The sequence below is a fragment of the Gymnoscopelus microlampas genome (genome assembly GCF_963454915.1).
Source record: "Gymnoscopelus microlampas genome assembly, chromosome: 14".
In the NCBI taxonomy this organism is placed as follows: Eukaryota; Metazoa; Chordata; class Actinopteri; order Myctophiformes; family Myctophidae; genus Gymnoscopelus; species Gymnoscopelus microlampas.
This window is the reverse complement of record NC_139951.1, coordinates 32,965,903-32,993,027: the sequence shown is the minus strand read 5'-3', so window position 1 is coordinate 32,993,027 and position 27,125 is coordinate 32,965,903. Positions and strand designations below refer to the sequence as shown.

The following is a 27,125-nucleotide window of genomic DNA, read 5'->3' as shown; positions in this document are numbered from 1 at the left end:
ACCAAAATTGTGTGACAACATCTTACAGCTTCAAATTAAATGATCAGATGGCTAATATCAAATCTTAGTTACTTGACACTCGAGTAATCAAGAAACTGCAGTGCTAAAACGTCCACAAAATGGGTTCCTCGGTACACAACAACTGCAGCTTTCACGATCACATGCACTCAAGAGAGGGTTAGTGATCATGCAACATGGAGGAAAACTGGTTTACAGAACGAAGAGCGGGAGTGAGGTGGGCGAGGTTAGGAAGGCAGGGTAAGGGGATGGGGGATCTGGGGTTTGCCACAAGGGAACACAAGGCATCACGGATGGAGGACGGCAAGGACAGGGAGTGCTGCCACCTTCAGATTCTCCAGGTCTTTGTCATATTTCAGCCGCAGTGTCGTCGTGTCGCCCTGCTGTTCGCGTCGCCTCATCTCTTCAGTCATGACTGAGACCTGGGTCACCAGCTCCTGGATCCGCTCCTTGAGGGTCGATGCTGGGGGTAGAGCGGGATGCGTGGCATCGTCCCCGACCACATCAGACGCACCTGGGCTTGCTGGAGTCACTATGCGTCTCAGCTCCTCCATTTCGCGCTCAAACGTCTCTAGGAGAACACTCCTTTCCAGCTCATGCTTCTTCGACAGGTTCTCCATGCAGGTGGTGAGTGAGTCTATCTCTTTGATGTTTTCTTCGGAACGGAGGCGGAGCACCTCACCGGCCTTAGCAACTTCCTGCCTCAGCTTTTCTGCTTCCTGCTCATATGCATCCTTGACCTCCCGCAGCTCCTTCCTGTGTCTGGCTATCATGTCTTGAAGTTCAATGGCTTTATCCAGTGAGTCTATAGGCTGTCCTTCAATCTGAATGTGAGTTAGTGACCCTGTGTCCCTTCTCACTGTTGCTTCAGATAGCCGATTCTGAAGATCTGCCAGTTGGAATTGTAGATCTCGTGTGAGCTCTCTCAGTTTAGGACAGCTTGCACAGTCCATGCTGCCATTCTGAATTTGTGCCTGCTTTTGCTGTAGCTCTGCGTTATGTTCATACTTCAGTCTAATGCTGACATAAGACAAGTGCGCTTCTCTAAAGGCATCTAAAATATATTCACGACAGTGTTTCTGTTGATCACCAGAGTTGAAACTAGCTAGAATCACAGACAGGAGCTTGTCATCTTTTTTTGACTTCAAAGTGGAGATTATTTGCTTTAGTAAATAAACCTTCTCTTCCAAGATCTCTCTAAGGTCAGCCAGAATGAGAGCGTTTGTTTCATTATTGAGCCAACTATACATGTCCGAGAGGCTTGATTCTGTCACAAACACCTCACTATCAACTTCCATCTTTGCTTGCGGACAAATCCTTCTAATCAAAAGCAACATGCTCCTCTCCGCCGTCATACGTTCTGCCAAAAGCCTCTCAAAGCTTTTTGTATTTCCTGTCTCATCTTCTGGTCTCTCTTCAGTAATACTCAACAGCTGGCTCCAGAACTCTGCCTCTAATACTAATCGCTTCATAACTTTCTGACTCACGTTAAATGACGCCACGTTAGGACATCCAAGGTATTCTGTGATAAGTAAAGTGCTTTTCAAATCACTGAGTAGTTTCTCTACACTGACGTCTACCTTCGATAACATCTGCAATACCCGATTAAGTGCCTGAGCCTTCAACTCAAACTCTCTGACTACTTGCTTAATTAGTCCTTCTCGTGCATCCTGCCTCTCACCCACATGAATTACCCGTTCAACCCGTGCACCAACAAGCATCTTTTCTTCCGTACCTGCAGTCATCTCTAACTCCAACTTATCTTTTAACATCCGTAGTTCATTTTCTGCCTCTATTAACTTCTGACTATTGATTCTCTCTGATTCCTGGATTCTAGTGATTAGTTCACTGGTCTGTGCTTCGAGTTCTAAATAGCGCTGCTCCGTGGTCTGCAGGGCTGCCTCTCTTTCAAGCAACTTTGCCTCGGAGGCTTCAAGCAGCTCCCTGAGACGCTCTTTCTCTGATAGCGTCTCGTCGTCGTCATTATTCGCCAACTGGAATCCCAGACCTTTCAGCGTGGCTTCCTTCAACTGCAGTTTCTTCTCCGTGTCCTTCAGGCTGTTCCCCAGCTCCTCTAATGTCACCAGAGCTTCATGGAGCCTCAGAGACTTGTCGTTTAGCTCTCTCTCGTAATACTCCCTGTCGATGGCGTTGGCTTGGTTCTCTGCCAGTTGAGCCTTGACTCTATTCAGCTCCTCCATTATGAGGTAGTGCTGTTTGCTGCCCTGCAGGTCAACCAACTCAGCTTTCAGCCTGTCTATCTCTCTGTCGGCTTCAGTCAGCTGGTTCACCATTTCTTGATATCTTTGGTTCAGCGCCCCATTCTCGCTGGACAACAGCTCAACCCTCTGGGACAGCATTGCTACCGTCACCTCATTCATTTCCGAATGGTCTTCGATTTTCGAGATAGGACAGTATGGGTTTTTTAAGCTTTCCAACTTTTGCCTCTGAACCTTCCCTACCATATCTTCCATGGTTAGCAGACGGGTTTCGTAGCTGCGGATGCATTCTCCGGCCCTGGCTAAGCTCTTCTTTATGGTCTCATTCTCCACCTCCTGTTGATATTTCCAGGTCTCCAAGAGATTCTGGATGCTATTTTGTTCCATTACTTCCTGGCTGCAACTGTGTGACTGTAATAAGTTCACCAAACCCTTAAGAGTCAGAGGGTTGCCAGATATCAAGTCCTCTAGCTCCTGAATGCTCTCTGTGCTATCATGGAGAAGGAGGCTAACTGTCTTTTGGATAGGTTCTGGGGGAGGGCTTTCCAGAGTGGGTGTTTGAGGGGGTTCAGAAAGATAAGGTTCCGTGATGGAGAGGTGAGAAAGTGAGAGGCCAAGCTGTGCCTGCATATTGCGCTTTTTCAGTTCTTGCAGCTGCAGGAGCTCTTTGGTCTCCTGGTACTTCTTTGTCAAGCTCTGTGCTTGAGAACTAACCAGTTCCGGCCTCTTCGTCTGGGGCGTCACATCAGCCTCCAGAGCTGGGTGCTCCAGCTTGGAAAAGGGGACCAGACAGTTGGTTAACACATAGCAGGGGACACACAAGCTTGCTAATTGTTTCAAGGGTCAACTAATTCATTATTTCCCCCATTTCCCCTCTAAAATCTGACATTGAATTAAACATTCCCAAATGATATGTTTAACTCCAAATTATGTTGATGAACAGTAATGATAAAAACATTATCATTCCAATTTAATTAGGCCTAAAGGATGTGAATTGAAAGCATAGAAAAGAGATTTAATGGCCGAGGTTAGTTAATCACGACAGAGCATGCACATTAAATGGTTAAAGGTTATTTCATGGGGTAAGTGATGCAGAATTAGTTTCAGCTGGATGGTTTACTGAGGGATGAGGGATGGAAGAACAGAAGACCAAGTCCAACAAAATACGTACATACATTTTCAGTTCTTTGCACCACTCATTCACTTTCACTAAACATAATTGTTTGTGGAGATGTTGGATTTCTGGTGTACCCAACTAAAGCATAAATGCAATTCTCATCAAATGTAATTGGTAAGATTTCACCACAACCTTGAAAAACACTGGAATGTAATAGTTCTGAAACAAGACAAAAGATTTACATATTTTCATAAGATTTACAAACATATTCTAAAGATTTAAAGAAACTCATGGAAAAGTATCAGCACAGTTTTTATAACATGTCTGAACGTCTATCTACTTAGTCCCCAAGTAAACACAAATCACTTTTAAACGTCACAAACCTAGAAACATATCCACGCGCACAAGGTCAAAGGGATTCGACCGACAAAATTAAATTAAGCCACGGCATGGCTGATGACATTTGTTAAAAAAAAAGGATGGTCTATAGTAGTTAAAAGAAAATGAAATTCTGACTTCCATGCAAATAATTAGACAAGCCGAGAGGTTATTTATTTCAAGCCAAACATTTTAATAGGCGAAAAGTATAATGCCATTAATAATGACCACCACAACGGTGGTGTTATTTGGTCCATAATCAATCGAATTATTTATTATTTATTGTTCATATTAACTTCTAGCATAAGTTCATAAACTCTATCCTACACAAGCCTATCCATCACATAAATAAGAGATACGCTAGTAGAAGCCAAAGTAGTAATAAGATCTCCATGTTTTTCTTCACATGCAATGAACTCATGCAAAGGGCACATACAGTATCTGTAGCCGTTTTGTAGCATCGAGGTCAGTCAGTTTGATGTTTTTCTTACCATAAAATATACAACATGCAAAGATTGTTACAAAATGGAAGGAAAATGCTGCTCAGTTCCGAACGTATGCATGAAACCCAACAGCAGGCCTTTTTTTTAAAGACGGCACAGTATATAATGCAGTACAGCACTGAATACATAGCGACTAGTTATCTAATGACTCACCGGGGAGATGTAGCCCGAGCGGATGTCCTGCTCTCTCTCCAGGGCCGTTCTCAGCTGGGTTTCCAAGTCCTGCTTGTGCTGGTTGGAGTCGACCAGCTGCTGGTGACAGCTGCCCAGTTGCGTCTTCAGCTCTTCTACCTGGAAAGGTGGGCGACAGGGCGAGCCATACAAAATGTCAGTAACAGAAAATTGTTAAATTGAGCTTGGTTCCCCGTTTTCCACAGATTCTGCCCCTCTCAGTATCAACATACCCCTTTCTTGTAACTTTCCAACAGTTTCTCCAAATCTGCTGCCTCTTTGTGCACAGTTGAGGGCAGCGGAACTCTCCTCTCGTCCCGTATGGGCGTCTTCTCCACCTGTTGCCAGTGCTGTTCGATCACCTCCTCCACCTGCTGCTGCGTCTCCACGGCTAAGGGACCTCCCGCGTCGAGCTCCGTGTGTCCATCGCCCCCTCCACTCTCACAGTCCATCCTCCCTCCCTCGACAGCGGCCGGGGGCTCCGCACTCGTGCCGGTCACAGACTCGTACCTCTTTCGCCTCTCTTCCCGTCTGCGAGTCCGGTCGAGGTCTCCGAGGTCTGCCTGCAGGCCTTCGGCCTCCTGGGCCCGCTGGTGGGCCAGAGCCTGGGCGATGGGTCGGAACTCTGCCCAGTCGAAGGTCTTCGAGCGACCTTCCTTTCTGCGCTCGCGGGCCCGGCTCTTCTTGACGCCCGCTGCGGGGTCTCGCTCCGTGGACGAGACCTCAGAGTCCTGGGTGACATCTGGTCTAACCAGACCCTCCAGTGCAGCCTCAGTCGAGCTAAAGGCAGCAAAAGAAAGTTTAAAAAGGTATACTGAAATACTCAAGAGCCTCTGTGCCCAGATCCAACAGCAGGGTGGGTTATCAATGAAAGTAACAATAGAACACGAGAGGAAGTGTGTTATGATGAATAACATCACGGCTGTGATGTTATTCACCGCCAAATGCAATTGTACTATTGCTGCTATACACATTTTTTTTTATATGGTGCTGCGAATGAAACACTGAGATCAAGGTTTTATGAAGAATTGAATCTGCTGTTTACAGTATGCGTTGCTAAGCAACTCATATTAAGATTTGTCAAACTGACCTTGCCACATCAGGAGCGGTGGAGGGTCTCACATTCTTCATGACTGCCTGGATCCAATTCCTCCGTATACCTGCCGTCATGGCTGACAGAGTGTGCATGCCCTCCTGGGTCTGAACATTGACAGTCAGTGTTAAATACATAGATGATCACTTAGGGCTCAACGGACAAAGATATGATATGCTAAAAATAACAACAAAATGTCTATTAATGTCTATATAAGAAAGGAGTTGTCCCTCACATGTATTTGGAAACCATAGTTGCGTTGCGCCTGGTACTCCGTGACATTGTAGCAAGTAGACAGGTCGATCTCACCATCCAGATCAGAAGCCTGAGGTGACACAAACATGGAATGTGACAAACATGAAATGTAACAATTGCCAAGATTAGGAAAAATGATTGGCAAGATTAATGAAAAAATAAAAAAAGCTGTGTCACCTCTTCAGCGATGGAGTCCTTGTAGTATCGCAGGCTGTGATCTGTCAGCACAAACCAATATTTTTTCCACTGCAGAGTGGAGAGGGGTGAAAGAGGAAAGGCAGGTTACACAAAGTTCAAAGACAAAATCATGTCAAAGCAATAGACCGCATTGCAGAAGCACATAAAACTGCCAACTAGACTAATGAGAAACTGACGAGATATTTGAGAAATGAGAGTTTGTTCACGTGTATAACCTCAATATTCCCTCAGTCGGTAAAAGCAGCTACGAGATGCAGGAGTTTTTGTAGCTCCTGACACCCATCTCCCTGTCCATATGTTGTGTAAAAATGCATGTGCAAAGCCCTTGGGTCCCAGCTCGCTCTTTTAACTGTCCTCATTGAAGCTCTGACATCAAAGTCTGACCAGCCCTCTGTAAAGGCCATATAATGGTACAGACATTCTGAGGTGCTTGGGCGGACATTTCAGATGTCGTTTGAACTAGCCACCGAGTCCCTTCTTTGATGACTCCATCACTTAAATTCAAATAACTTTTCAGTACCTTTCTTAGAGGACTCAATCGCTTCAATTCAAATGACTACTGATTCAATATCTTTCTTAGATGACTCCATCTCTGCAATTCAAGTGACTGCCATTTAAATACATGTCTTAGAACTGTTGACACAACGCTAATGCATTACATCACATTCAACCTTCAGTTAATCATTGGGTATTTTGCAAGTGCATTTTATCATATGAAAGAAACCCCCCGCACCCAATTGTTGCAATTGGCTGAGACGCATGGACCAAAACGAGCGCTCCCCACAATGTTGAGTGACGCGACTAAACCACACATAAAGCTGTCTGTAGGCTAACAAGCTCAGAGAGTACCTGGCTTTGCTCATCCAACTTCATCATCCAACCCTTTTTGAAGTTCAGCAAATCCGGCTAAAAAGAAGAAGCGGGGAAAAAGGGGATAGTGAGACACTGTACATCTGAATGAAAGTTAAAGTCTCTCTTAAAAAGGACCATACCAGCATCAATACATGTTACGTATTCACATCATCAGTCATATATCGTACATAAACATTTTCCTGTTAATGTCTTAATTTTAGATTTCACACTTATTTATATTTTCTCCAAATGACATGCAGTTAAGAGTATTTACATTACAATTGTACCAAACTTACCTGAAAAACTGAACAAACTTATAAAGCTTTACTGAAATAAACTGAATCCAATAGCTTCCTTGAGAATTAAACCAACTATGTAATGTGTGTTTTGGAAAATGCTCTGTAGTAAGGTTGAGTATACCTTGAGTCATAGTCAATAGGCTAAACGTGCAGTATGGTCCTTTACGACTAAAAACCTCTGTAGCACCATGTCATCATGCAAGACAAACTAATAGAATGTTAAAGTGCTTGGTTTTAACTCATGTAGGCACTGAAACATAAAATCACACAGCGCTTTATACTGTAAGTAGACGATGAGTTCAGTCCACTTACCTGTGGCTGTGATACAATTATAAACACAATAAACACGAAACAGGGTATGAATTAGCCCAAACTATAGCAGACATTTGAGCTTTCTACACTTCAAGTCAAAAGGGCACACACCGTCAGCATTTAAAACGGGTGAACAAAATAATTGTCAGGTCAGCAGCAGAGACAAACACATGCTCACTCAGCTGAGGGTAGAAGTTGACCCTACCAATGGCTCAGACAAATCTATTGGTTTGTTTTCAATATATGATCATCTTTAGACATGATCCGCTTGACAGGGGCAACTTCTGCCGATGTTGCTGCTGTTCTGTACTATGATAGCTGAGGTTGCAGCATCCGGTGCCCAGTTTGGTTGTAGTCTGCTGTGATTCCACACGGTGGGACAAAACACACGCGCACACATACACACACACATGTGATCAGTGCCCTCAGGAAGCAGTGGTTAAGTTGTGACATACACACACACACTCTTTGTTCTGTCGCTCTCCAAGTCTTCAAACAGACAGAGACACACAGACAGACGCACTTGGCAGAATGGGTGCTCCAAAATCACACAGATGATAAAAGGCTGCACACAGAGATAGCAGGAGGATAACCTGGACAGGAGAGGGAGAGGAGGGCGCAGTACTGCACCCTGCATCATGGACGACTGCCCTACAGATCCACACTCTCACACAACCACACCTACAGTAGGCCAAAGAAACACTAGCATTAGTCTGAAGTAGGTTCAGTCCACAGATAAGAAGTCTGGAACCTACATTAGTGACAAATGCATCCTTAAATCAGCTGACCCGACAGAGATACAGGCTAAGGCATATGCAACACAGTCCCGATCTCATTTGCTTTGTTTTAATATAATTCATCTGAATTTGTTGATTAGATAATTAACAGTAGCCGTAAAAGACAGAAACAGGACAAAGACGGTCATTTCTCCAACCAGGCTAAGAAACAGCTTCCCAAGCAAAGCTGCCATAAATACAAAGGGCCAGCTTTGCTTTAAGAATGAAGTCTGGATCTACTGAAACCTTTCTCAATCTCTTGATGTGTGCCATTCTGTTCTGATCTGTTAGCCAACCTCACTAGCCCTTCAACTAGGGGTGCAACAGCCAAGCTTGCAGATCAGCTATTCTTGCTATGTTTCCACAACAAAGAATAAAATAGGGGTTAAGTGTTGTTTACTCAAACTAATCAATGTAGTTTTTTTTGTTAAAACATTTTAACGTCGCATTTGTTGACATAACAATTGTGATTGTTCATTTAATCTAAAAAGTAATTGAAAAGTATTCTCTAAGAACATAATCGATAGTTACAGCCCTACATTCAACCCAACAACAACAACAACAAAAGCAACCCAATGACCTCTCTCAGCAACAGCCCTGGCATTGCATCTGACCATAGACTCTTCACAGCTTAGTAGAACAACAGAGGTATTGTCTAGAAAAGCACAGTCTACACCCATCAACACTAACACAAACACACGCAAACAACAGAAACACCTTGAGCAAATAGCCCCAGTTGATTACTAAGTTTATTCTGGACGAGCAGTGCTTTGATTTCATCATGTGTTGTCAGATTAACGGTCTCCTCGAGTTTCCCACCAGGAAGTGCCACATGAACACCTCATTATGTCAGGTGATCAAGTCTGGGAATTTTGGAATCTGGACGCAACACAAACTGGACGATTTGTGATGTAATCACCACTCCGCCAATCAGAATTCTGCTTCAACACAAGTTAGCTGGCTTTGTTAAAGAAAATGTAATGTGTTTTCTCTGTTCTTATTATATCTTCTTATAATATCTCTTCTTCACAAAGGAATAGAAAAGACTAGCCAAACAAATGGGACATAATCAATCACCTCCATCTTTCAATTTTCAGAACAAAGCAGGCGAATGTGCCGGTGTGATGTATTGCTGATTGAGGGAACTATGACCAAACACCATGAAAAACTCTATTACTATAATGCTGTCTTACTCATGCGAGAAATTCCATCATTTAAAAAAAGGAAAAAGCGATGTAAACCCATACAGTCATTTTATATCCTGGTGAGGACTCACAGTGCCATATTGCCACCACAAGACTGGCCACTATGCTAATAGTAGCTTAATACAGGATCCGTCTGTATTAGTTACAAGAGACATTAAAAGGATCATGTGAACCGTGATATACGTACAGAAGAGAACCTTGCTATACAAAGAGAGAGAGTAGGACAGAGACCACTTACTGTCATGACAGACTCACTGGTCCGTCGGTCCAGGGATTTTGCTCTCCTCAGTGGAGGGAGGGTGGAGGGGAAGTCCAGTCCCTGGCCATGTTTCTGCTCCTGGAGAACACACACACACACACACACACACACACACTTTATGTCAGTGGCTCTCAAATGTTTTCGTGCCAAGGACCCCCAAATTGATATGCATGTGGACGTGGACCCCCACCTGAAAATATGTTGTACCAGGGACACCCAGAAGCGAAAATTTGTGTTAAAAAATAGCAGGTCTACAAGCTCATAGCGCGGCACCCCGCGCTATGAGCTTGTAGATCTGATATTTTTGAATAGCCAAACTATAAAATATGGATAAAGGGCTAAAAATCATTGTGACGCTTTATTAACAAATTTTGCTGAGGACCCCCTGGTATCCGCCAAAGGACCCCTGGGGGTCCCTGGACCCCACTTTGAGAAACAATACTTTATGTTATGTTTTTCTTTCTTTGCTCTTTGTTTTAAATCATACGTTTTTGTTTTTTTATTCTGTGGGAATCAGATTCATCATAACAGATACAGGAAACGTCCTGCTTTCCAGAGACATCTGAAAAGCAGGAAGTAACGTAATGTGGGTCAGGGTCTGGGTGGGAAAGTGCGAAACCAGCGCTCAGTGCATACGAAAATATCATGACAGCCAATGACCGCCCCCCCCCCCCCCCCCCCTTCCCCCCCGTCAAACGTGCATGTTTTCTGAGGCTGAACTCAGCACGGCACCGCGCTGAACCAGAGAGAATGATAACACTGAATGCGCGCTGATAGCGTGAAGCAAAACAGGGTGTCTCGAACCGCAATCTGTGTATATAAAGAGGGAGTGTTGCGCGACTGGATGTTTGACAGCAACAGTGGAGATGGACAGAATTCCAACACGGGCACAGAGTACGTGCGTAATAACCAGTGTTGTGCCTTTATCTTTCATCTGGAAAGTGGTAAAAAAAAGAACTCAAAAAGCGGTAAAGTCACTCTGCGTGATGTGTGAGGTGGTGAGATCAGTTCCCCTCAACATTCTGGTGGCAGTTCTCAATCTGTTTTTGACTTCTGACCCAATGTTGTGCATCTCTCTCTCTACTACAGAGAGGGGGGGGGGGGGGGGTAGAGTTTAAGCCGCTGTAGCTCGAGTGCAGCAGGGCCAGGGTGGGAAAGGGAAGCGCAATCGCCAGGGGAATCCCGAAACAGAATGGAAACTGGAAATGAATACAGCACACGCTCCTGACCTATGACCTCCAACCAAAACAAAGGCAGGACAGAAAAGGGGGGTGTGGGGGGGGGGGGGGGGGTACTGGGGTCTGCTGGAACGAGAGGAAAAACACAACATATGCTCGTGGGTCCAAAGCTAAGCTCACGTCTGCGTTCTGTTCTGCCATGTGATGTTGTTTAAAAAACACTGTTTACAAGTCCTTACCACATCCATTGTAAACTGCTGCACAATGCTGGCACTGTTAGCACGAACATGCAACCAAACACACACACACACACACACACAAGCATTACCTCTCTGTGGAAGCGTCTGTGTTCGCTGCGGCCTTGTCTGGCTCCTCCCCTCCCTGCTTCCTCCACCTCCATCCTCTCTGCATTCTCCAGCTCCAAGGCCTCCAACTTCTCAATCACGCCGGAGCGACTGGATCCAGGGAACACACAAACACACACACGTGCAAAGGTTAAACACCAAGCAGTTACAGCAAAGTGACCACAACAAACAGGAAAAGTCACAACTAAGCAAGATGGAACAGACAGAGCGTCCAGACGTCATTAGGCCTGTCACAATTATTTCATAATCACAATTATTTTTCGCATTATTGTCATAATCATTTCCATGTTGAAAGGTTTTCATATATTTTCAAACATTTTCAAAAATAGTGGAAAAAGCAGATCTACAAGCTGAAAACGTGTCGCATCGCGACGCGTTTTGAGCTTGTAGATCCACTATTAATGTTATTTTTTCTTTGTTTTTAAGTATAAAGTTATTAAATATGTAAGTTATGTCATATCTGCGCTGTGCAGCTTTTGCTTACGAAGCCAAAAAGCCAATAAGAAATGAAATTTGCATTCATAATGTTCAACGAAAGAAACAATGAAATCGTTAATCGCAATTATTTGAGCGATAATTAATTGTCAAGTAAAATGTCATAATCGTGACAGCCCTAGAGGTCATACAGTTCATAATACTGGTGCAATGCCTGTTTGGGGCGTGGCCGTTGTTGGGAATGTGTGCCCATTCGGAGCAGGCCGGGTATGGAGAACCGTTCATCTGATCCAACTTCACACACACACTGTACTTCCTTAGGTCCATTCGCCAAGTATGACGTTGATTGGAATAACCCATTCAAACCGGGATCGCAGCCGTGTAACCACTTTATCCATATTTTATACTATGGCTATTCAAAAATAGCAGATATACAAGCTCATAGCGCGGCACCGAGTGCCGCGCTATGAGCTTGTAGATCTGCTATTTTTGTTTGTTGCAGCTATACAAGCTCATGTGAGCTTGTATAGCTGCTATTTTTGAATAGCCAAAGAAATCTAAAAATGACACTGATGCGTTCCCGGTCTTAATGGGTTAAAGGGCTCGAGATATACGAAGGACAATCATACATACATGCAGTATATATACAGTGGTTCCTGGAATTTATAGATAAGATGGCGTACAGTATCAATCAAACAGACAATGGACAAGTCTGTTTATGGGGCAGCTTGGGTACGTCAAGGACGTATCCTATGGCAAGGTCAGCAGCCCGGTGGTCAAACAATATTAGAAGGGGGGGGGGGGCAGCCGCAGCGCCAACACCGGACTTTAAGATCACAGATGAGATAGTACCTTAAGCTGTGTTGTATCTGCAGACTTGCATAAACACAGCTCCAACAAATGAAATGGTACACTGCCGGCTTTGACACATTCCCACACATACAGCCTTTGTTAAAAAGCCAGTGGAATTCACTTTACACAGAGAGAGAGAGAGAGCGAGAGAGAAAGAGAGAGGCAGTGGGAAATATTAAATTACTCTTCTTTTTTTTGATGCTGCCCTTATTTGGGGATTCCTCAGCCATAGCTGGCCTCCTTAAAAGGCAACATGGGAGAGAGAGAAGGAAGAGGACGGACGGCTGAGGGGCATTTCAGTCACATGATCCATGGCCGCCTCACTGGCTAATTAACCCATTTAGACCGGGAACGCAGCTGTGTCATTCTAAGATTTTATTTATACAAGATATACAAGCTCAAAGCGCCGCACCGAGTGCCACGCTATGAGCTTGTAGATCTGCTATTTTTGAAAAATCGTGTAAAGTGTGCGCAAACCTTTGAATATATCTTTTTTTAAAGGGAACATTTGTAACTAAAATCTTTGCTTCTGGGGATGTCTGGAACAACATATTTTGAGATATTTTTTATATATTATATATTTTCTTTTTTATTATATTTTTTATGTAAAAAGAAAAAACCATTAGGATTTAGAAAACATTTTTTAGAATCAGCCTCAGGTCTTAATGGGTTAACCATATTCACACATCTGTCATTTTGCTGTTACATCATACTTCTACTCTTATGATGTAATGGCTGCCATGTGAACAAGATGTCTGTTCCTCTAAAAGCCCAAACAGTCCAAATGGACCGGTTATCTGTTCTCAAGGCCAACTGTGTGTGCATTCTTTCTATTTTTCCCTCCCATCTCCTCCCTTTCTTTCGGAGCCGGGCTTGGATGTAGGGAATGGAGCAGCCAGGAAGCTGGCTCTGGGAGGAAAAAGATGACCCCCTCCCTCCCCCCAACTTGTTTCGTTTGAAATGCTGCCCTCACTGGTGTGTGTATGACCTGTGACCTTTCCAAGAACAGCGCCCAGGGGCTGAGGGGTAGATTGCTGAATGGAAAAGTACAAAGCCAGTATGTTTATACAGTGTGTGCTTACACAGAATATAAGCGCTGACCCCCCCAAAACTGCCAATATACAATTATTAGTAACAAATATGGTCCAAGAAATACACACACAGGAATATTCAAAGCAGAGCATCTCAAATCTCAGTCTGCGTCTAATGTCTCCATTATCACCAAATACGGCATTTTCTCCACCCCTCCATGGAAAATACACCGGTTCTGAGTGTGCATCAAAAGTGGTTAAGTATGTCGGTTAAGTGCGTCACAGGACTGTCTATGCGAGTGCATGCCTTTAAATGGATAAAGCCTAGTGCTCCACTGTCTCCAGACAGCAGGGAAGCTGGCATTCCAAAAAAGGCTGCCCGCTAACCTGGTTCATCAAGCTAAGGCTAAACCAGTGGCTGATTAACTGCTTTACCTGGCTGAGAGGACAGCATGGTTTAGACGGGCTGAATATGTCTTTAATGTCTCTGCATGTCCAGGCCGTGTTCCACAGACGGCTAAAGAACGCTTCTGTTTAACCAATTAAAACAATGTTTCTACCGGCTGTATTGTACGCGTATGTGAAAATAATAAACACCTTGAACCTTGATTACTGGAGGAATGGGAAAGACAAGTGATGGACTATGTCAGAGAAACACCGAAAAGCAGACTATTAAACCATGTACACTTCTTGACCGGGGTTTGTACTTGGCCTCCTGCTTTTTTTCCTCTACATCAAATCTCTGCCGAAAATGGCCAATCTCTTGTAGATTGTCTATTTTCCCTGAATATTTGTCTATTTTCACGCAAAGTTCACCCAGAATAGGGATGTTAGGTTTCATGTGGTTCAGATGAGGGACACTGAAGGGACAGACAGGATGACAAAGCCAATGCAGACCCACTGACCTCCTCTCGGGACTGAGGACGGCCTCCCTCTCCTGCCTCTCGGGGCTCCTCAACCGGCTCCTCTTCTCAGCCTTCCTGGCCTCGGCCTCCAGGCGTCTGGAGCGAGTGGTTTCGTGGTGGCCGTGGGCCCCCCGGTGGCCAGCCGGGTGGCTGTCGGTGCTGGTCACGGTGCTGCCGCTGGCGTCCGAGTCCAGCGAGCTGACCGAGCCACTGATGTGCGAGCCGTTGGAGAGCAGCGAGCTGCCGGAGGGGAAGGGGTCGCTGGGGGCCGGGGAGATGCACCGCGGCACGCCGCCCAGGCTGGAGCAGGAGCCCGTAGGGGAGAGTAGGTCGTTGGGCGCCGAGCCGTGGAGAGGCGGGCCACCCCGGTCCATCTCATCGCCGTTCACGGAGCCAGTGTCCGAGCCGCGGCCCACAGAGGCAGAGTCAGCTAAACAAGAAAACAGGAAGTCACTCTACAAGGCAATACACATTGATGTGATTATGTATTTGATTTAGTCTCTTCTCTGCTCAGATTCTGGGGGCGAGTTATCCGATTCCTCCCTACCAGCAGGGGGAACTGGAGATCCCAGCGGAGGCAGGTCAGCAGCAGACCATACAGCAGCCCCTTCAGCCTCTCTCTGGCTTAGCTCCTCCTGCCAGATAATGGAGCTTGAGTCTGGAACCTTCTCTGCTTCAGGGATACCCGAGCCTGTTACCGCAACCTTGGCTGGACCCGGCTCCTGGAAAAGAATAAATAAATGTCGATTAAAGTAGAAATATATAAAATAAAGTCAAATTTAATTGAAGAATATCAGCTTCCTGATAATGGACCCACATCACTCTTCCAGACATTACAAAGGTTGTCTTTCTAACTAATTTATTATTTTGTGTATGGTTCACGCTGTACTGAAGGTTACCTGGGAGGTAGTGGGCTCCACCTTGCGTTTTTTCTTCTGGTTCTGCTTATTGGTCCTGGGGTACACCACCAGCTGTTCACTCCACCTAAAGACAAACACGCAATGTGAATAGCATTACATTGTTCTCCAGGACTGCTAATAACCACATTAAAAGCCCTGGATCAGAGTCTGAAGGCATTTTTTCAGTTTTAAAGAAAATTTAAAAAACATCTATTTTGTTTGTTTGCTGTTTGTTGTACAATGAAGTATAAAGGGCTTAAGTGGTTAAGCATTTATATATTCTAGTAGTGCTACAGTTTACTATGGCACAGTGGCAACTATGTATTTTTACCCACCCGCAAGACAGTAAACAACACTAATGTAGGGAGTAGAAAAATAAAACGCAACCACTGACTCATTCATGACCGCACGCACGCATACAATAAACCTACCCATTGATAATCTCTTTATTCTCTCCTCTAATGAAGTACTCCTGTTCTGGGGTGATGATGACGAGAGCATTCTTCTGGCCCGTCTTGGGCTCGGCGTCGATGACATCTGTACAAAGGTTCATGTTCACCGTGCCCTGAGGCAGCGTGCTTGGCTGGGGGAGAAACAACATCACGTTAAAACGTACTGACTTAATGCATGTAAGCCTCATTGTGTTATCCTTGAATTAAGAGGTAGCAGAGACGCTCACAGCGCTCTGTTGCCACACGTCAGGACGGCTGCAAAAGGTAAACACTGATATCATTCCATATGTTTCAAAACTAAACAGAGAAAAAGTTGAAGGAGAAAGGTGCAATTCAGATCAGAAACAATGCATCATTTGACAGAACTTGCTAACTGAGTAACACACTGTGTTTTCACACTTTTCTGTGCTTAGCCTCAGGCTGAGGATAGCCCAGGGCTGGCTTAGGAGGTGTTCCCCAGATTTTATGCAGACCCAGAGCTTACTCAGTACAAGCCTTGGGCTAGGCACGTGATTGGTCAATGACAATTGTTATTGTACAGTTAATCAGCCTGCGTTCACACTAGCCATTTAGGGGCAACGTTTTCAGCAATTTCTGGATTTAGAGTTGACTGTGCTCCACAGCAAAGCCAGCAAACCCAGGACTAAACGTGCTGCTAGCCCACTTCAAAATATGGCAGTGTGAACATTCCCCGGGGCTAAGTGGAGTGTGAAAGTGACTGTTTCTCTGTCAGTCCTTCATTCCTCCTTCACCATTCTTGCTCAGGGGACACATCAGGGATATCAGCCCCTCTACTGTAAGGTCACTCCGCTGTTATCAACAGGTCACCATGGCAACTGGGGAAATCCTTTCAGTTGTAGCGCCTTCTGAGTGAATAGAAGGGATGACAGCACTGGAAGCTGGACCAAAGCTGCTGTGTCTGTGTGTGTGTGTGTGTGTGTGTGTGTGTGTGTGTGTGTGTGTGTGTGTGTGTGTGTGTGTGTGTGTGTGTGTGTGTGTGTGTGTGTGTGTGTGTGTGTGTGTGTGTGTGTGTGTGTGTGTGTGTGTGTGTGTGTGTGTGTGTGTGTGTGTGTGTGTGTGTGTGTGTGTGTGTGTGTGTGTGTGTGTGTGTGAGTGATTAGGTTAGGCTGTGTGACTACATCTGTGTGTTTGTACACCAGCTGAGAGATAAAGAGCATGATCTTTATAATTCTTTTCAGAGAAGCCTAGAGTGCCTAGAGTAGACTGGCCATATGATAGTAATCCACCCCGTTCCATGTTTTGATGGATTTACTATGCTGCACAATATGTTCCAATAAAAACATAATGCCAATCTGTTCCATATTCTTTGGTCATATGGTCATATGTTGCAATCAGTGGAACCAAAACCTTGTCCGAAGAGCCCTTGACAATACACAGCACCAACATTTTGTTTCAGGTGGGAATAATGATCTCATTGTTATTTCTACCTGATAACGTATTGTCTCGTCAATATAGGCCAGAAGAATTCCCCTAAACTTCCTCTCAGACCCCTTGTACTTTCTTTTACGTCTGGTCTGAATCCTGTAGCGTTATCAGGCATTGCTCTGCCTGCTACAGATGTAAAACAGGTGCCGTTTCTCTCCCAAGCTCCTTTTAAGGCCATTGAACACAGATCCAGCTTTATTAAGATCTGCCAGTAAACCCCGGGGGCTGCCAAATATGGCAATTACAGTGGGTCACACTTAGAACTCAGAGGCTGCAGAAGGACTCCCTCTGCAAAAAAAAGGAGAAGAAAAAAAACTGTACAAAGTTGAGGCAGAGAGGGACATCTAGGCCATTTAGCGATGCAGAGGGCATGGGAGAGAACTTAAGCTACATCAATGCAACAGTGACCTTCATAGACCTCCATAAAGATTTCAAATTTCTCTTCATTTACACTATGCCATGGATCCTTCTATGTTTTGGGTTCAGGCCTATAAACTTCCAGTAACTATCATTTAAATGTTTTATGGGATTACAGTTTAAAGATATGAAAACATGTATGCTGTGATAATGCATCAACCTAGTGCTGATTCAATCTGATTTGGGAAGGTAGTTGCAGTGAAATAGTTAAAGTTAGCCTCACATCTACTTGGCAGTGAAGGCCAACGTATGAGGTCAAGCAAAGTCAAACAACACTCAGAACCAAGTGATCCCCAAATCTGATCTGTGGTCAGTTCCTTGTGCTTGGTGCAGTTATGGCGAAGGTTAGATTCTGTTAAGTACCGGCAGATCCTGGTCCTGTGTGTGCATAGAAGAGGCAACTGCTGTTGCTTAGAAACAGTTAGCCGCTACTGGCACCAAAACAAAGGAGATTTATCTGCCAAGACTCTGCCATTCAAAGGCAGATGAATTATAGTCTGTTTGATTTCTACACAACAGATTCAATACCATATCCTCCGATTGTGTCTGTCTTCCATGGGGCCAACTATTTTTAGGCTCATGGCGGGATATTATTAAAACCAATGACTTTCTCAGACTCTTTTTGAGAGTTTGGCTTCTATGGGAGCACGATACACAAAAAGAGGCTATAAAACATGACAGGAGTTTGAACTACAGAGAAACAATACAAGCATGCTACTCAATGAAGTCAGATGCATTGTGTACTGTAGAATAAAGCAAGTCAAAATGACCCATTGAATATGGTGGCACCTTAAGTCGGCTACTGCAAGCAATTATCCAATGCTAAAATCTGGGGTATTTTTAATTGCAGCCCAAACCCAATAGTAAACTTGTGAAGCCTTCCCAAAAAAAAAAAGATTGTAAAAACTGTGAAAAAACCCACTGAGCCAGCTTTAGAATTAAGTGGAGTACACCCACTCTATAAATGATAAATCCTTCAGGAGGCTTTTTATGGGCCAAGCCAGTGGCAAGTCCCGTCAAAGGCCGCCGCGTTAAGACTGTGGACCGGAGGCTGCTGTTTTATATGGCACATGTGCCTCGACACGCAGTGCCCTCCGACAACACTCTTCTTCCAACCCTCAACAGACAGGAACTGCCAGTCTAGCTTCTCCTACCACCACCACCCCCCCTTACTGCTAGAGCTGCTACGGTAGAAATACTTTCCAGGCCATAAAACAGCGTCGTGGATACAAAGACTCAACACCTGGTGGATGCGCCTGGCAGAGGACAGAGAGGTGGTGGGCTTGGTTGATATGTGATGTGACTGGCTAAATGACTGACTGATGGACTGTTCCCATTTCCAGTCAAAGGGTAGAACGGAGGCAGATATGCAGCAAAGCCATGCAGTGTGTGATGTGATCCCCCCGCTTCCCCTGTGTTCTCATGGTCACCGACCCTTCAACCTCGACACTTTCAGGGTGGTCTCGCTTCGTTTCCAGCCTGCCCACTAAACCGGTTTCCCCCCCACGACTCAAGACTCACTTTCACCACCTCTCTCTCCGTTTGACGCCATGCCTTGCGATGAGAGCCTGACTGAGGCCAGATTTTGGGGTCCCATGCCAAATATACTGATTTTGGCGAGTCCTAGACCACCGATTAACAATGTTCTGACCCAGTACGTCTAATCATCTGGTTAAAAGCACATTGTTAAAATATTCTCAAACTCCCCCAATTATCAGATGCGTTACCACCCCCAATCCCCGGCAGCAACAGACCTGGGCGCTTGCCGCGGCGAGCCGTGTGTGTGTGTGGAATGTCTGGGTCTGGGGCGTATGTGACGTTTCCCTGTGGTTTTGGGGGGCTAGTATGCTCCCTTCCTCTCTCTCTCTCTCTCTCTCTCTGTGTAGTCCTGGAACGGAGAGCCTGCTGTAGTTCACCAAATATGGGCATGTGAGAGGAACGCTGCTGAAGACTTGAGAACATCTCTCGCTCTCCTCATGGCTAAAATAGTTCAGCTTTAAGAGGCTACCTCTTCACGTAGAGGCTATGATGCCTTCTGGTCCCCCAAAATAGCAGAGTGTCATCACTCTGTGGTCCTCATACTTTGACAGACCATCGCCAATTCGCCATGTGAGTATAGGCCACTCCTTCCGACAAGTATAGGACTCAAGACACTGTCTTGCTTTTCCATCACAACAGAATCGAACAATAAATGGGTAACCGTTTATCATATTCGGTTCTGCTGCGCTTCCATCCCTGTGGTCAACATACCAGCCGGTTGCCTAATTCTGACCTTCTCAGCTGGCCAGGAAGGAGCAGAGGAATGACTAACAATCACTTCAGGCGGGATAAGTTGCCTGGTCTTTAGACCATATTGGGTCTGTTACGCAGACAGTGAAATAAGAAAATCACTGGATGATGCCAAAGCATTCCAGAATAGTTTGACAAAATACAAAAAATGAAATCTATATCACCTAATAATAACTGGAATGAAACACACAAAGGACAACTTTGTCTTGTCCAGTGAAGAACAAGGTTGTCTTTCACAAGATTAATTGACCAAGTAATAAGTAAATTACAAGTAAGTAATAGCATCAATTTTGCTGACTGAGGTTAATCATCGGTAACATCTTTAGCATTTTCAGCATGTGGCTGGCTTGGTCGTCTTTCGACCATTTGTCTGAGAGGGAAGCGTGAAAGAGTTGATTTGATCATTGGTAATAAAGCCAGCTCTATCGCCGCTCATTCTGCCTACTGAAAGAATCATTTTAGACATTTAGAAATTCAGTACTGCATTTTGGCGTACCAGAGATTGGGCATTCCTTCAAAAATCGAGCAGGAACAACCATTTCAAACTTGCAACTATCTGTGCACCTTAATTTCAAAGAGACATAATAACCATGTCAACAAGCAAATTTCAGAGAGCCTTGGAGACAACATGATTTACCAAGTAAAAATAAATAAAAATAATCACCCCACTTTGAACGCAAAATGGTGAGGCATGCATTTGAGCCATTAGGCTAGTTGAGGTTACCACTGGCAAGGAAACCATCTCTCTCTGCTTCAAGCTCCTTGGCATGACAGGGTTTGTATGGCATAGGCTCTTGGAGGAGGAATTTCAATGGGTGGGAGAGATATAGTGTGATCAAACGAGGAAAAAGACTGCAAGAGACAGAGAGAGCATGTGGGCGGGTGTCACTTCTTTAAATCTCTGCACTGTATCTGAGCCAGGGAAGGGGAGGGATAGCCGCATTAGACAACGGTGTACATTACCTCAGCCAAAAAACAAAACATATTGCAGCTCGGCCTGGACAAACCATTTGGTTAAACAATGAGGACCTCGACGAGAGAATTAAATGCGCAATAGAGGTTAAAAATTTGGGAGCGCGTCTATCCTGAGGGTCCTGCTGCGCAAAGTGACCATTTTCCTGACCCAGTTTCCCTGCCTTTCCGGAGTGCTCTCAGAGCAGATGAAAAGGCTGGGGGACAATGAGGCCGACAGTTTTGGAATAACCATTACAATGAGAGGAAAACACAGTTACACACCAGCACGGGTGTCACTGGAAACACATTACACACAGTGGAAAACACACGCACACACGCGCACACACACACACAGGTTTCTTTTGTCATTAGGTGGCAGATCAATGTCAATATCATGAGATTCAGCAAGGGTGGATTCAAACTACTAAATCTTCTTCCATCAATTCAACACCCCCCCCCCCCCCCCCCCCCATACCACTGAGCAATGCATCTGACCCCTTGAAGTCCAACTCTCCTAAATTGACCCCACATTTCCACTCACATGATGGCCTCGGCTTCTTTCAAGACATTTTAACCCATTAAGACCTGGAACTCTGTCATTTTTAGATTTTAGCTAAAAAGCATTATTTTACACTTTGGGCTATTCAAAAATAGCAGATCTACAAGCTCATAGCGCGGCGGTGCCGCGCTATGAGCTTGTAGATCTGCTATTTTTGAAAAATCGTGAAATGTGTGCAAATCTTTTAATATATATTTTTTTAAAGCGAACATTTTTAACTCAAATCTTTGCTTCTGGGGGGTCCCTGGAACAAAATATTTTGATGGGGGTCCGTGGCCAAATACATGTAATTTTGGGGGTCCTTGACATGAAAAAGATTGAGCACCACTGATACAGAAACATACGTTTTTCAGAAAGCTGTGGGGATTTAGGAGACATGTACGTAGAATCGGCTTCAGGTCTTAATGGGTTAAAACCACGCTTCTGTATGTCTTCAAGCAAGCTAATAGACAGGCAGGCGAGCGACGTGGTAACGTGTGGGCCCCAATGTTTATACACAAGCATTCTAATCTCCAGCCTGATCAGCCGGTGTGGGTTTGGTCACCCGTGTCACATTCCCCAGCGACAACGCCAGCACAAACATGGACTTAGCGTGGGCACCACAGACCATATTCACATGGTAGCCATTTTGCTCCATGTCAAACTCAGGCCATGTGAACATGGTCAATAAAGTGACTTTACAGCTCTGCCGCCTCCCTCTTGTTTTCTGGACCGTTCTCATTTCATGCTTATCTCTATTGCACCATTTGCCTCTCTATGAAGAACTACGGCGATGTGTTGTTTTCAAGTGATAAACGTTTCCAGCGAGAGGGTACATTTTCAGCATCACTGTCGGCACAGCCTTACATTTTTTCCCCCGTTAAGATAAGCGCACAGTACAGTCATCAGCTATACCCAGGTGAGACTGATAAGCTGTCTTAAAGCTTACAACCGGGCTCCCCACAACAAATGAAGACTGTGATTTCAGTGTAGCGGATGCCGTGCTTACCGATTCGTCCAGGGCGAAGCGCAGGCAGCCATGTTCGTACAGCACAAAGAATCTCCGCTGCCATTTCTGTCAAAATTAAGAAGTCAGTTATTCTGGAGAAGCTGACAGGGCAGCGTAAAAGAAGCTCAGTAGGCAGTAGTCACTTAAATACCAAATAATTTGTTGGCCGGAGTCCGCCAGGGGTCTATACTTGCCCCCCTCGTTTTTCGCTTCACACCAAATCTCTTCACTGAAAATAGCAGACCTACAAGATCAACCCTTCGCTTGTAGATCTGCTATTTTTGCCAAATGTTTGCCCCAGAACAGGGACATTCGGGTTCAAGTGGTTAATGACTCACAAAAGCCAAGATATGCCACCCTAAAAAAAAAAAGGCAAGGTAATAAGATAAGGACACAGAGATTATTTCGTGTCAATGGCCATTAGCCTATATCTCCCATATGAATCAGAATCAGTTAAGGGCTGAAGGTTCAGCCATACCTTTTTCACAGCAGGAAATGGAGCCCGTGTAACATACCACTAGTCTATCTCAGTGGAGTACAGGAAAAAATGAGCATACGCATGCCCATCCCCCTGCTCCAGTCCACATCCACAACAAATACACTCTTACCCGGGATCTCTGCATAGGATTGTCAAAGTCAGTTCCCTCGGGGGCCAAGCACAGCCATCCGCCATAAATAGGTTTAGCCTGTAAAAAAAAAAAAACAGAGAGGGGGGGAAAGGGCAATTTAGGCAATCATTAAAACTGGAAGAGAGTGTAACCAGAGGGGGGATGGGATGAGAGAGAGATGGTGAGAGAGTGTGTGAGGGAGAGTGTGCAGCCTTTTGGGGCCCAGATGTTGCCTGTCCTCTCCTCTCACGAGGTATTTTTTGCAACCACACAACAGCCAGTTAGTGAGCCTCTTGGTTTAATCAACTCTTGTTTGATGACACGCTTGGGTGCCTCTCCTTCCCATTTCCTCACAACAGATGAGACCAGAGTGGGGCGTCCAAGTGTGACTGACACCAGCAGAGTGCCTATCAGTCAGGAACAAACTCGCAAAAACAATACAATCCTTAAAACATGATCACTGGTTCTCCTTCTTGATTTGTTTAACCATAAACTACCGACATCCAATGGAAACAGAGGACAAGTTCAAAAGACATTGGAAACACAGGGCCGGCGGATAGGGGGAAGGCCTTTTAAAATGCCCAGTCTTTGCTCGCCGTTAAAACCACTTAAATAGAACGACCTATTGACGAATAGCAAAAATAACCAACCTACATGCACGCAAAGAACTGATATGCGATGCGTTGTGAGCTCATAGATCTGCTATTTTTGAACAATTGAGCAATAATGACATGTCACATGCCCAAAATAGGGATGCCAGGATAAAAGTGTTTTTTTCTCTGTGTTGAGTGTTAAACATTGGCAGGCAGCCCTCCTTCTTCCTTGAGCCCCCCCCCACCTTTGCCAAAATCCAGGTGAATGGCTCACCTGCAGAGCAGAAACATCTGATTATTAGCCCCAGCTACACTATTATTGGCCCTGTTGCGGCTCCGTGTCATCGCATGCCTGCTATAAATCTGTCTTGTTTGAACTTGCATAGATGCACCTATGGGGATAGTCGAGACAGATTTTTTGGAGGGGAGAGAGACGTCATGACCCACATAAATCCAAATTCTCTGCTAATTTGGCAGAGGATGACAAACAATTACATTTAGCCCATCGCTAATGTTTTAATGCACAAAATGGTCTGGAAACACGCAAAAGAAAAAAGGAAGAAAAGAGAGCGTGAGAGAGAAAAAGCACAAGGGGAGAGCAGCTGTGACAGACACCTGGGGGTGATGGCAGGCCGTTGAGGCAGGGAGAAGCAGCCACAGGGTGTAGGGCATTGGTTCTCAAAGTGGGGCTCGGGGACCCCCAAGGGTCCTTGGGTGGGTACCAGGGGGTCCCCAGCAAAATTTGTTAAAAAAGCGTCACAATCATTTTAACCCCTTTATCCATATGTTATACTTTGGCTATTCAAAAATAGCAGATATATACAAGCTCATAGCGCGGCACTGAGTGCCACGCTATGAGCTTGTAGATCTGCTATTTTCTTTTTATCGTGAAAATGTGTGCAAATCTTTGAATATAAATATTTTTAAAGCGAACATTTGCAACTCAAATCTTTGCTTCTGGGGGTCCCTGGAACAAAATATTTTGAGATGGGGGTCCGCGGCCAAATACATATCATTTCGGGGGTCCTTGACATGAAAAGGTTTGAGAAGCCTGCGGTGACGCCACACAACCACTCCAACCTCCTCTTCCTAGCACACGTCTCCTGCAGAATCTTTCACCAGCCCTCAATCTCCCGCCAGTGGCGGGGTTACGTTTCTGTTTCCTCCCTAAAGCAATCCAGAGGGCCCAAGAAGTGAACTGCTCAATCCCGGGTGCTCGTCCGTTTTAGCCCGTCCAAATGTTATTACCAGCAGGTGTACAGTACCTCAGTGCTAAGTAACCCTCAGTTGGATCTTCACGGGTCCTCTTGGGTAAATGTATACTTTATACTGTCGTACGATGGTGTCGTGCGCGGAAAACAGTCGATCTACAAGCTCACAGTTGCGTATTTTAGCTTGTTTTGACCATTTCTGCCTATGAAATAAAGGGCAAAAATAGGGAGGTTCATGTTTAAATGAATACTGAGGATTTTACAGTGTGGGTGCACATATTCTAGCAGGCGCACACTTGTCGCTTGTCAGGCATAATATGAGTGACAATGACAAACACAGCTGGGTGTGACACGCCAGAAGGGAGCCATGCGAAAGTCATTCCACTACCACAACAGTGATTCTAAATACTAGCATCCCTCCCACTGGCACTGTGTTGGGCAGTCAAGAGTATAAGCTACTGGCTATTTGGCATAACAAGTTGGCGGCGCCAATCATTCCATGATGCCAACATTGGGAATAGTCTGCAGGCTTTAGCTGCCTTGGAACATTTGGAATGTGTTAATTCTAAAGGCTCTTTAAGGCCAAGACTTTGCCTCAAATTCTGTTAACTACTGCCTGCAAGCCCACGGAGTGCAAGGTTGAGCAGAAACCTCTGGGAAGCTCGGCTCCAGTTTCCCCCGATGGATCCCACACTTCCCCTTACAAACGCTTCCTCCTTTTCCCTCTCTCGCTTACTCACTCCTACTCTCACCGTTTTCTCGACTACTACCCCATCCCAGACTCCCTCAGTTTCTCTCACGCATCCTGTCTCGCAGACACAGACTTTAGACTGTATCCTCCATCATAGCCCTGCCTCCCACCACCCCTACCATGAAGTATGATTACGTTCCTCGCTCGCGTGGGGAGGAACCTCAAAGCCCGAGGATGATCTCAATCCCTCTATGGACAAATCATTCATGTGACAAACTGAAAACCATAGCAACAAATTCAACAAATTCGGGCCTTAGGTCTTGTAAGAGTACACAAGCTGAAATACAGGAATGTGCTCAAGCCGCGTCCCCTCCCCCGGTTCAACCTTATGTCCTAGTAGTGTTAAACAAAGAGATTGTTTATATTGGATACTGTTCTTCCGATATTCGCAGCCTTCCCTTCGGATAACTTTTCCATGTGGGCTATCTGTGTCAATGTTGCATTCATAGCGCCAGCTCTATCAAACGAGTAGTGGGAGGCGAATGAAAAGAAAAGAAAAGCAGGGGGGGGGGGCGCTTAAACTAGCAATTTCAGCTCCCTTCGAGTCCCAAATAATTTGCTCCAATTCACTTAGCCTAATGAGCCATTCATGGTGTTTTAACAGCATTACACTGCAGTGCTGAAGCTTTCTTCTCACTTGCTTATTGAGTTTATCGCTGGCTGAGAGGCTTGAGGTCTTCCTAGTCAGCCTGTAACAGTTTCCATCCACTGGTCACATTTTCGCTCACAAAAAAAAAACGTGTTTTATACACGTCCAACATGTCTGGGAACTTTAACATCGACAGATCATATGTTTCACAAATTTAAGACAGGGGTTATAGCAAATACATTTTGTGGACCGCTAGTGACTGTTGATAACAACCCTGATTATACCAGTGGTTCTCAAACCTTTTTATTTCAAGGGCCCCCTCAACTCTGACAGTATACAAATGGAACCAAATGGACCAGCTACAGACTTGTACGGGTCAATTTAGAACCCCCTGAAGGAACCCTGAAAGTCCCTGGACCCCACTTTGAGAACCACTGCTTTATACAAATGTATTGCATGCTACTACAATTGTAATAGTGTTTTATCACTCTATGCTGGGTTAACAAGGCATTTTGTGAACATGAAGAAGACTAAAGAACTGAGCCCGCAGATCTCACGCAATGACGCAGACAAGTACAGCACAGTATACAGCCTTTCTGGTTCCTTGGATGGATGTCATCATCAATGCTTTTAGAGAGAGTGAGGGCTGGGTCACAGGGGATTAGAGGAAGTGATGTAATCCTAAAATGCTTGCTCTGAATCAGAAGTCTTGGATCTGAAGGGTTAACCTGCAATAAACACTAGCAGATCCACACAAAGTATAGACACAGGGAGAGGAGAGGATGCTGACGTTGCCGTTTGGCTCTTAAGCCATGTTCAAGGGCCCATCTGGACCTCATCGCCTGGGATCAATTACAGGATACAACAGAGAGACTAAACTAATGATCTCGGAGAGACAGAGAGAGTGAATGCAGGCGAGAGAGACTGAAAGGAAAGCTTGCATATAAG

General features: G+C 45.0%; 1 protein-coding gene across 4 annotated transcripts in view; it reads right to left on the bottom strand.

The window, feature by feature from the left end:
* The window catches only part of LOC311059484 (myosin phosphatase Rho interacting protein), a 36,496-nt gene that overhangs the window by 7,628 nt on the left and 1,743 nt on the right, over positions 1-27,125 (bottom strand). For 2 of the 4 annotated variants that reach the window (XM_084077464.1, XM_084077463.1), the window contains exons 2-16: positions 23,034-23,111; positions 22,426-22,491; positions 15,752-15,903; positions 15,321-15,405; positions 14,969-15,143; positions 14,422-14,851; positions 11,162-11,288; positions 9,635-9,733; positions 6,802-6,858; positions 5,932-6,000; positions 5,735-5,824; positions 5,497-5,606; positions 4,640-5,186; positions 4,389-4,526; positions 345-3,008 (exon numbers count right to left, since the gene is read on the bottom strand). In XM_084077464.1, coding sequence (XP_083933590.1) covers positions 345-3,008; positions 4,389-4,526; positions 4,640-5,186; positions 5,497-5,606; positions 5,735-5,824; positions 5,932-6,000; positions 6,802-6,858; positions 9,635-9,733; positions 11,162-11,288; positions 14,422-14,851; positions 14,969-15,143; positions 15,321-15,405; positions 15,752-15,903; positions 22,426-22,491; positions 23,034-23,111 — 4,887 coding nt within the window. The remainder of the gene's footprint in view (positions 1-344; positions 3,009-4,388; positions 4,527-4,639; positions 5,187-5,496; positions 5,607-5,734; positions 5,825-5,931; positions 6,001-6,801; positions 6,859-9,634; positions 9,734-11,161; positions 11,289-14,421; positions 14,852-14,968; positions 15,144-15,320; positions 15,406-15,751; positions 15,904-22,425; positions 22,492-23,033; positions 23,112-27,125) is intronic. The other 2 variants (XM_084077465.1, XM_084077466.1) reach the window with 2 other exon arrangements.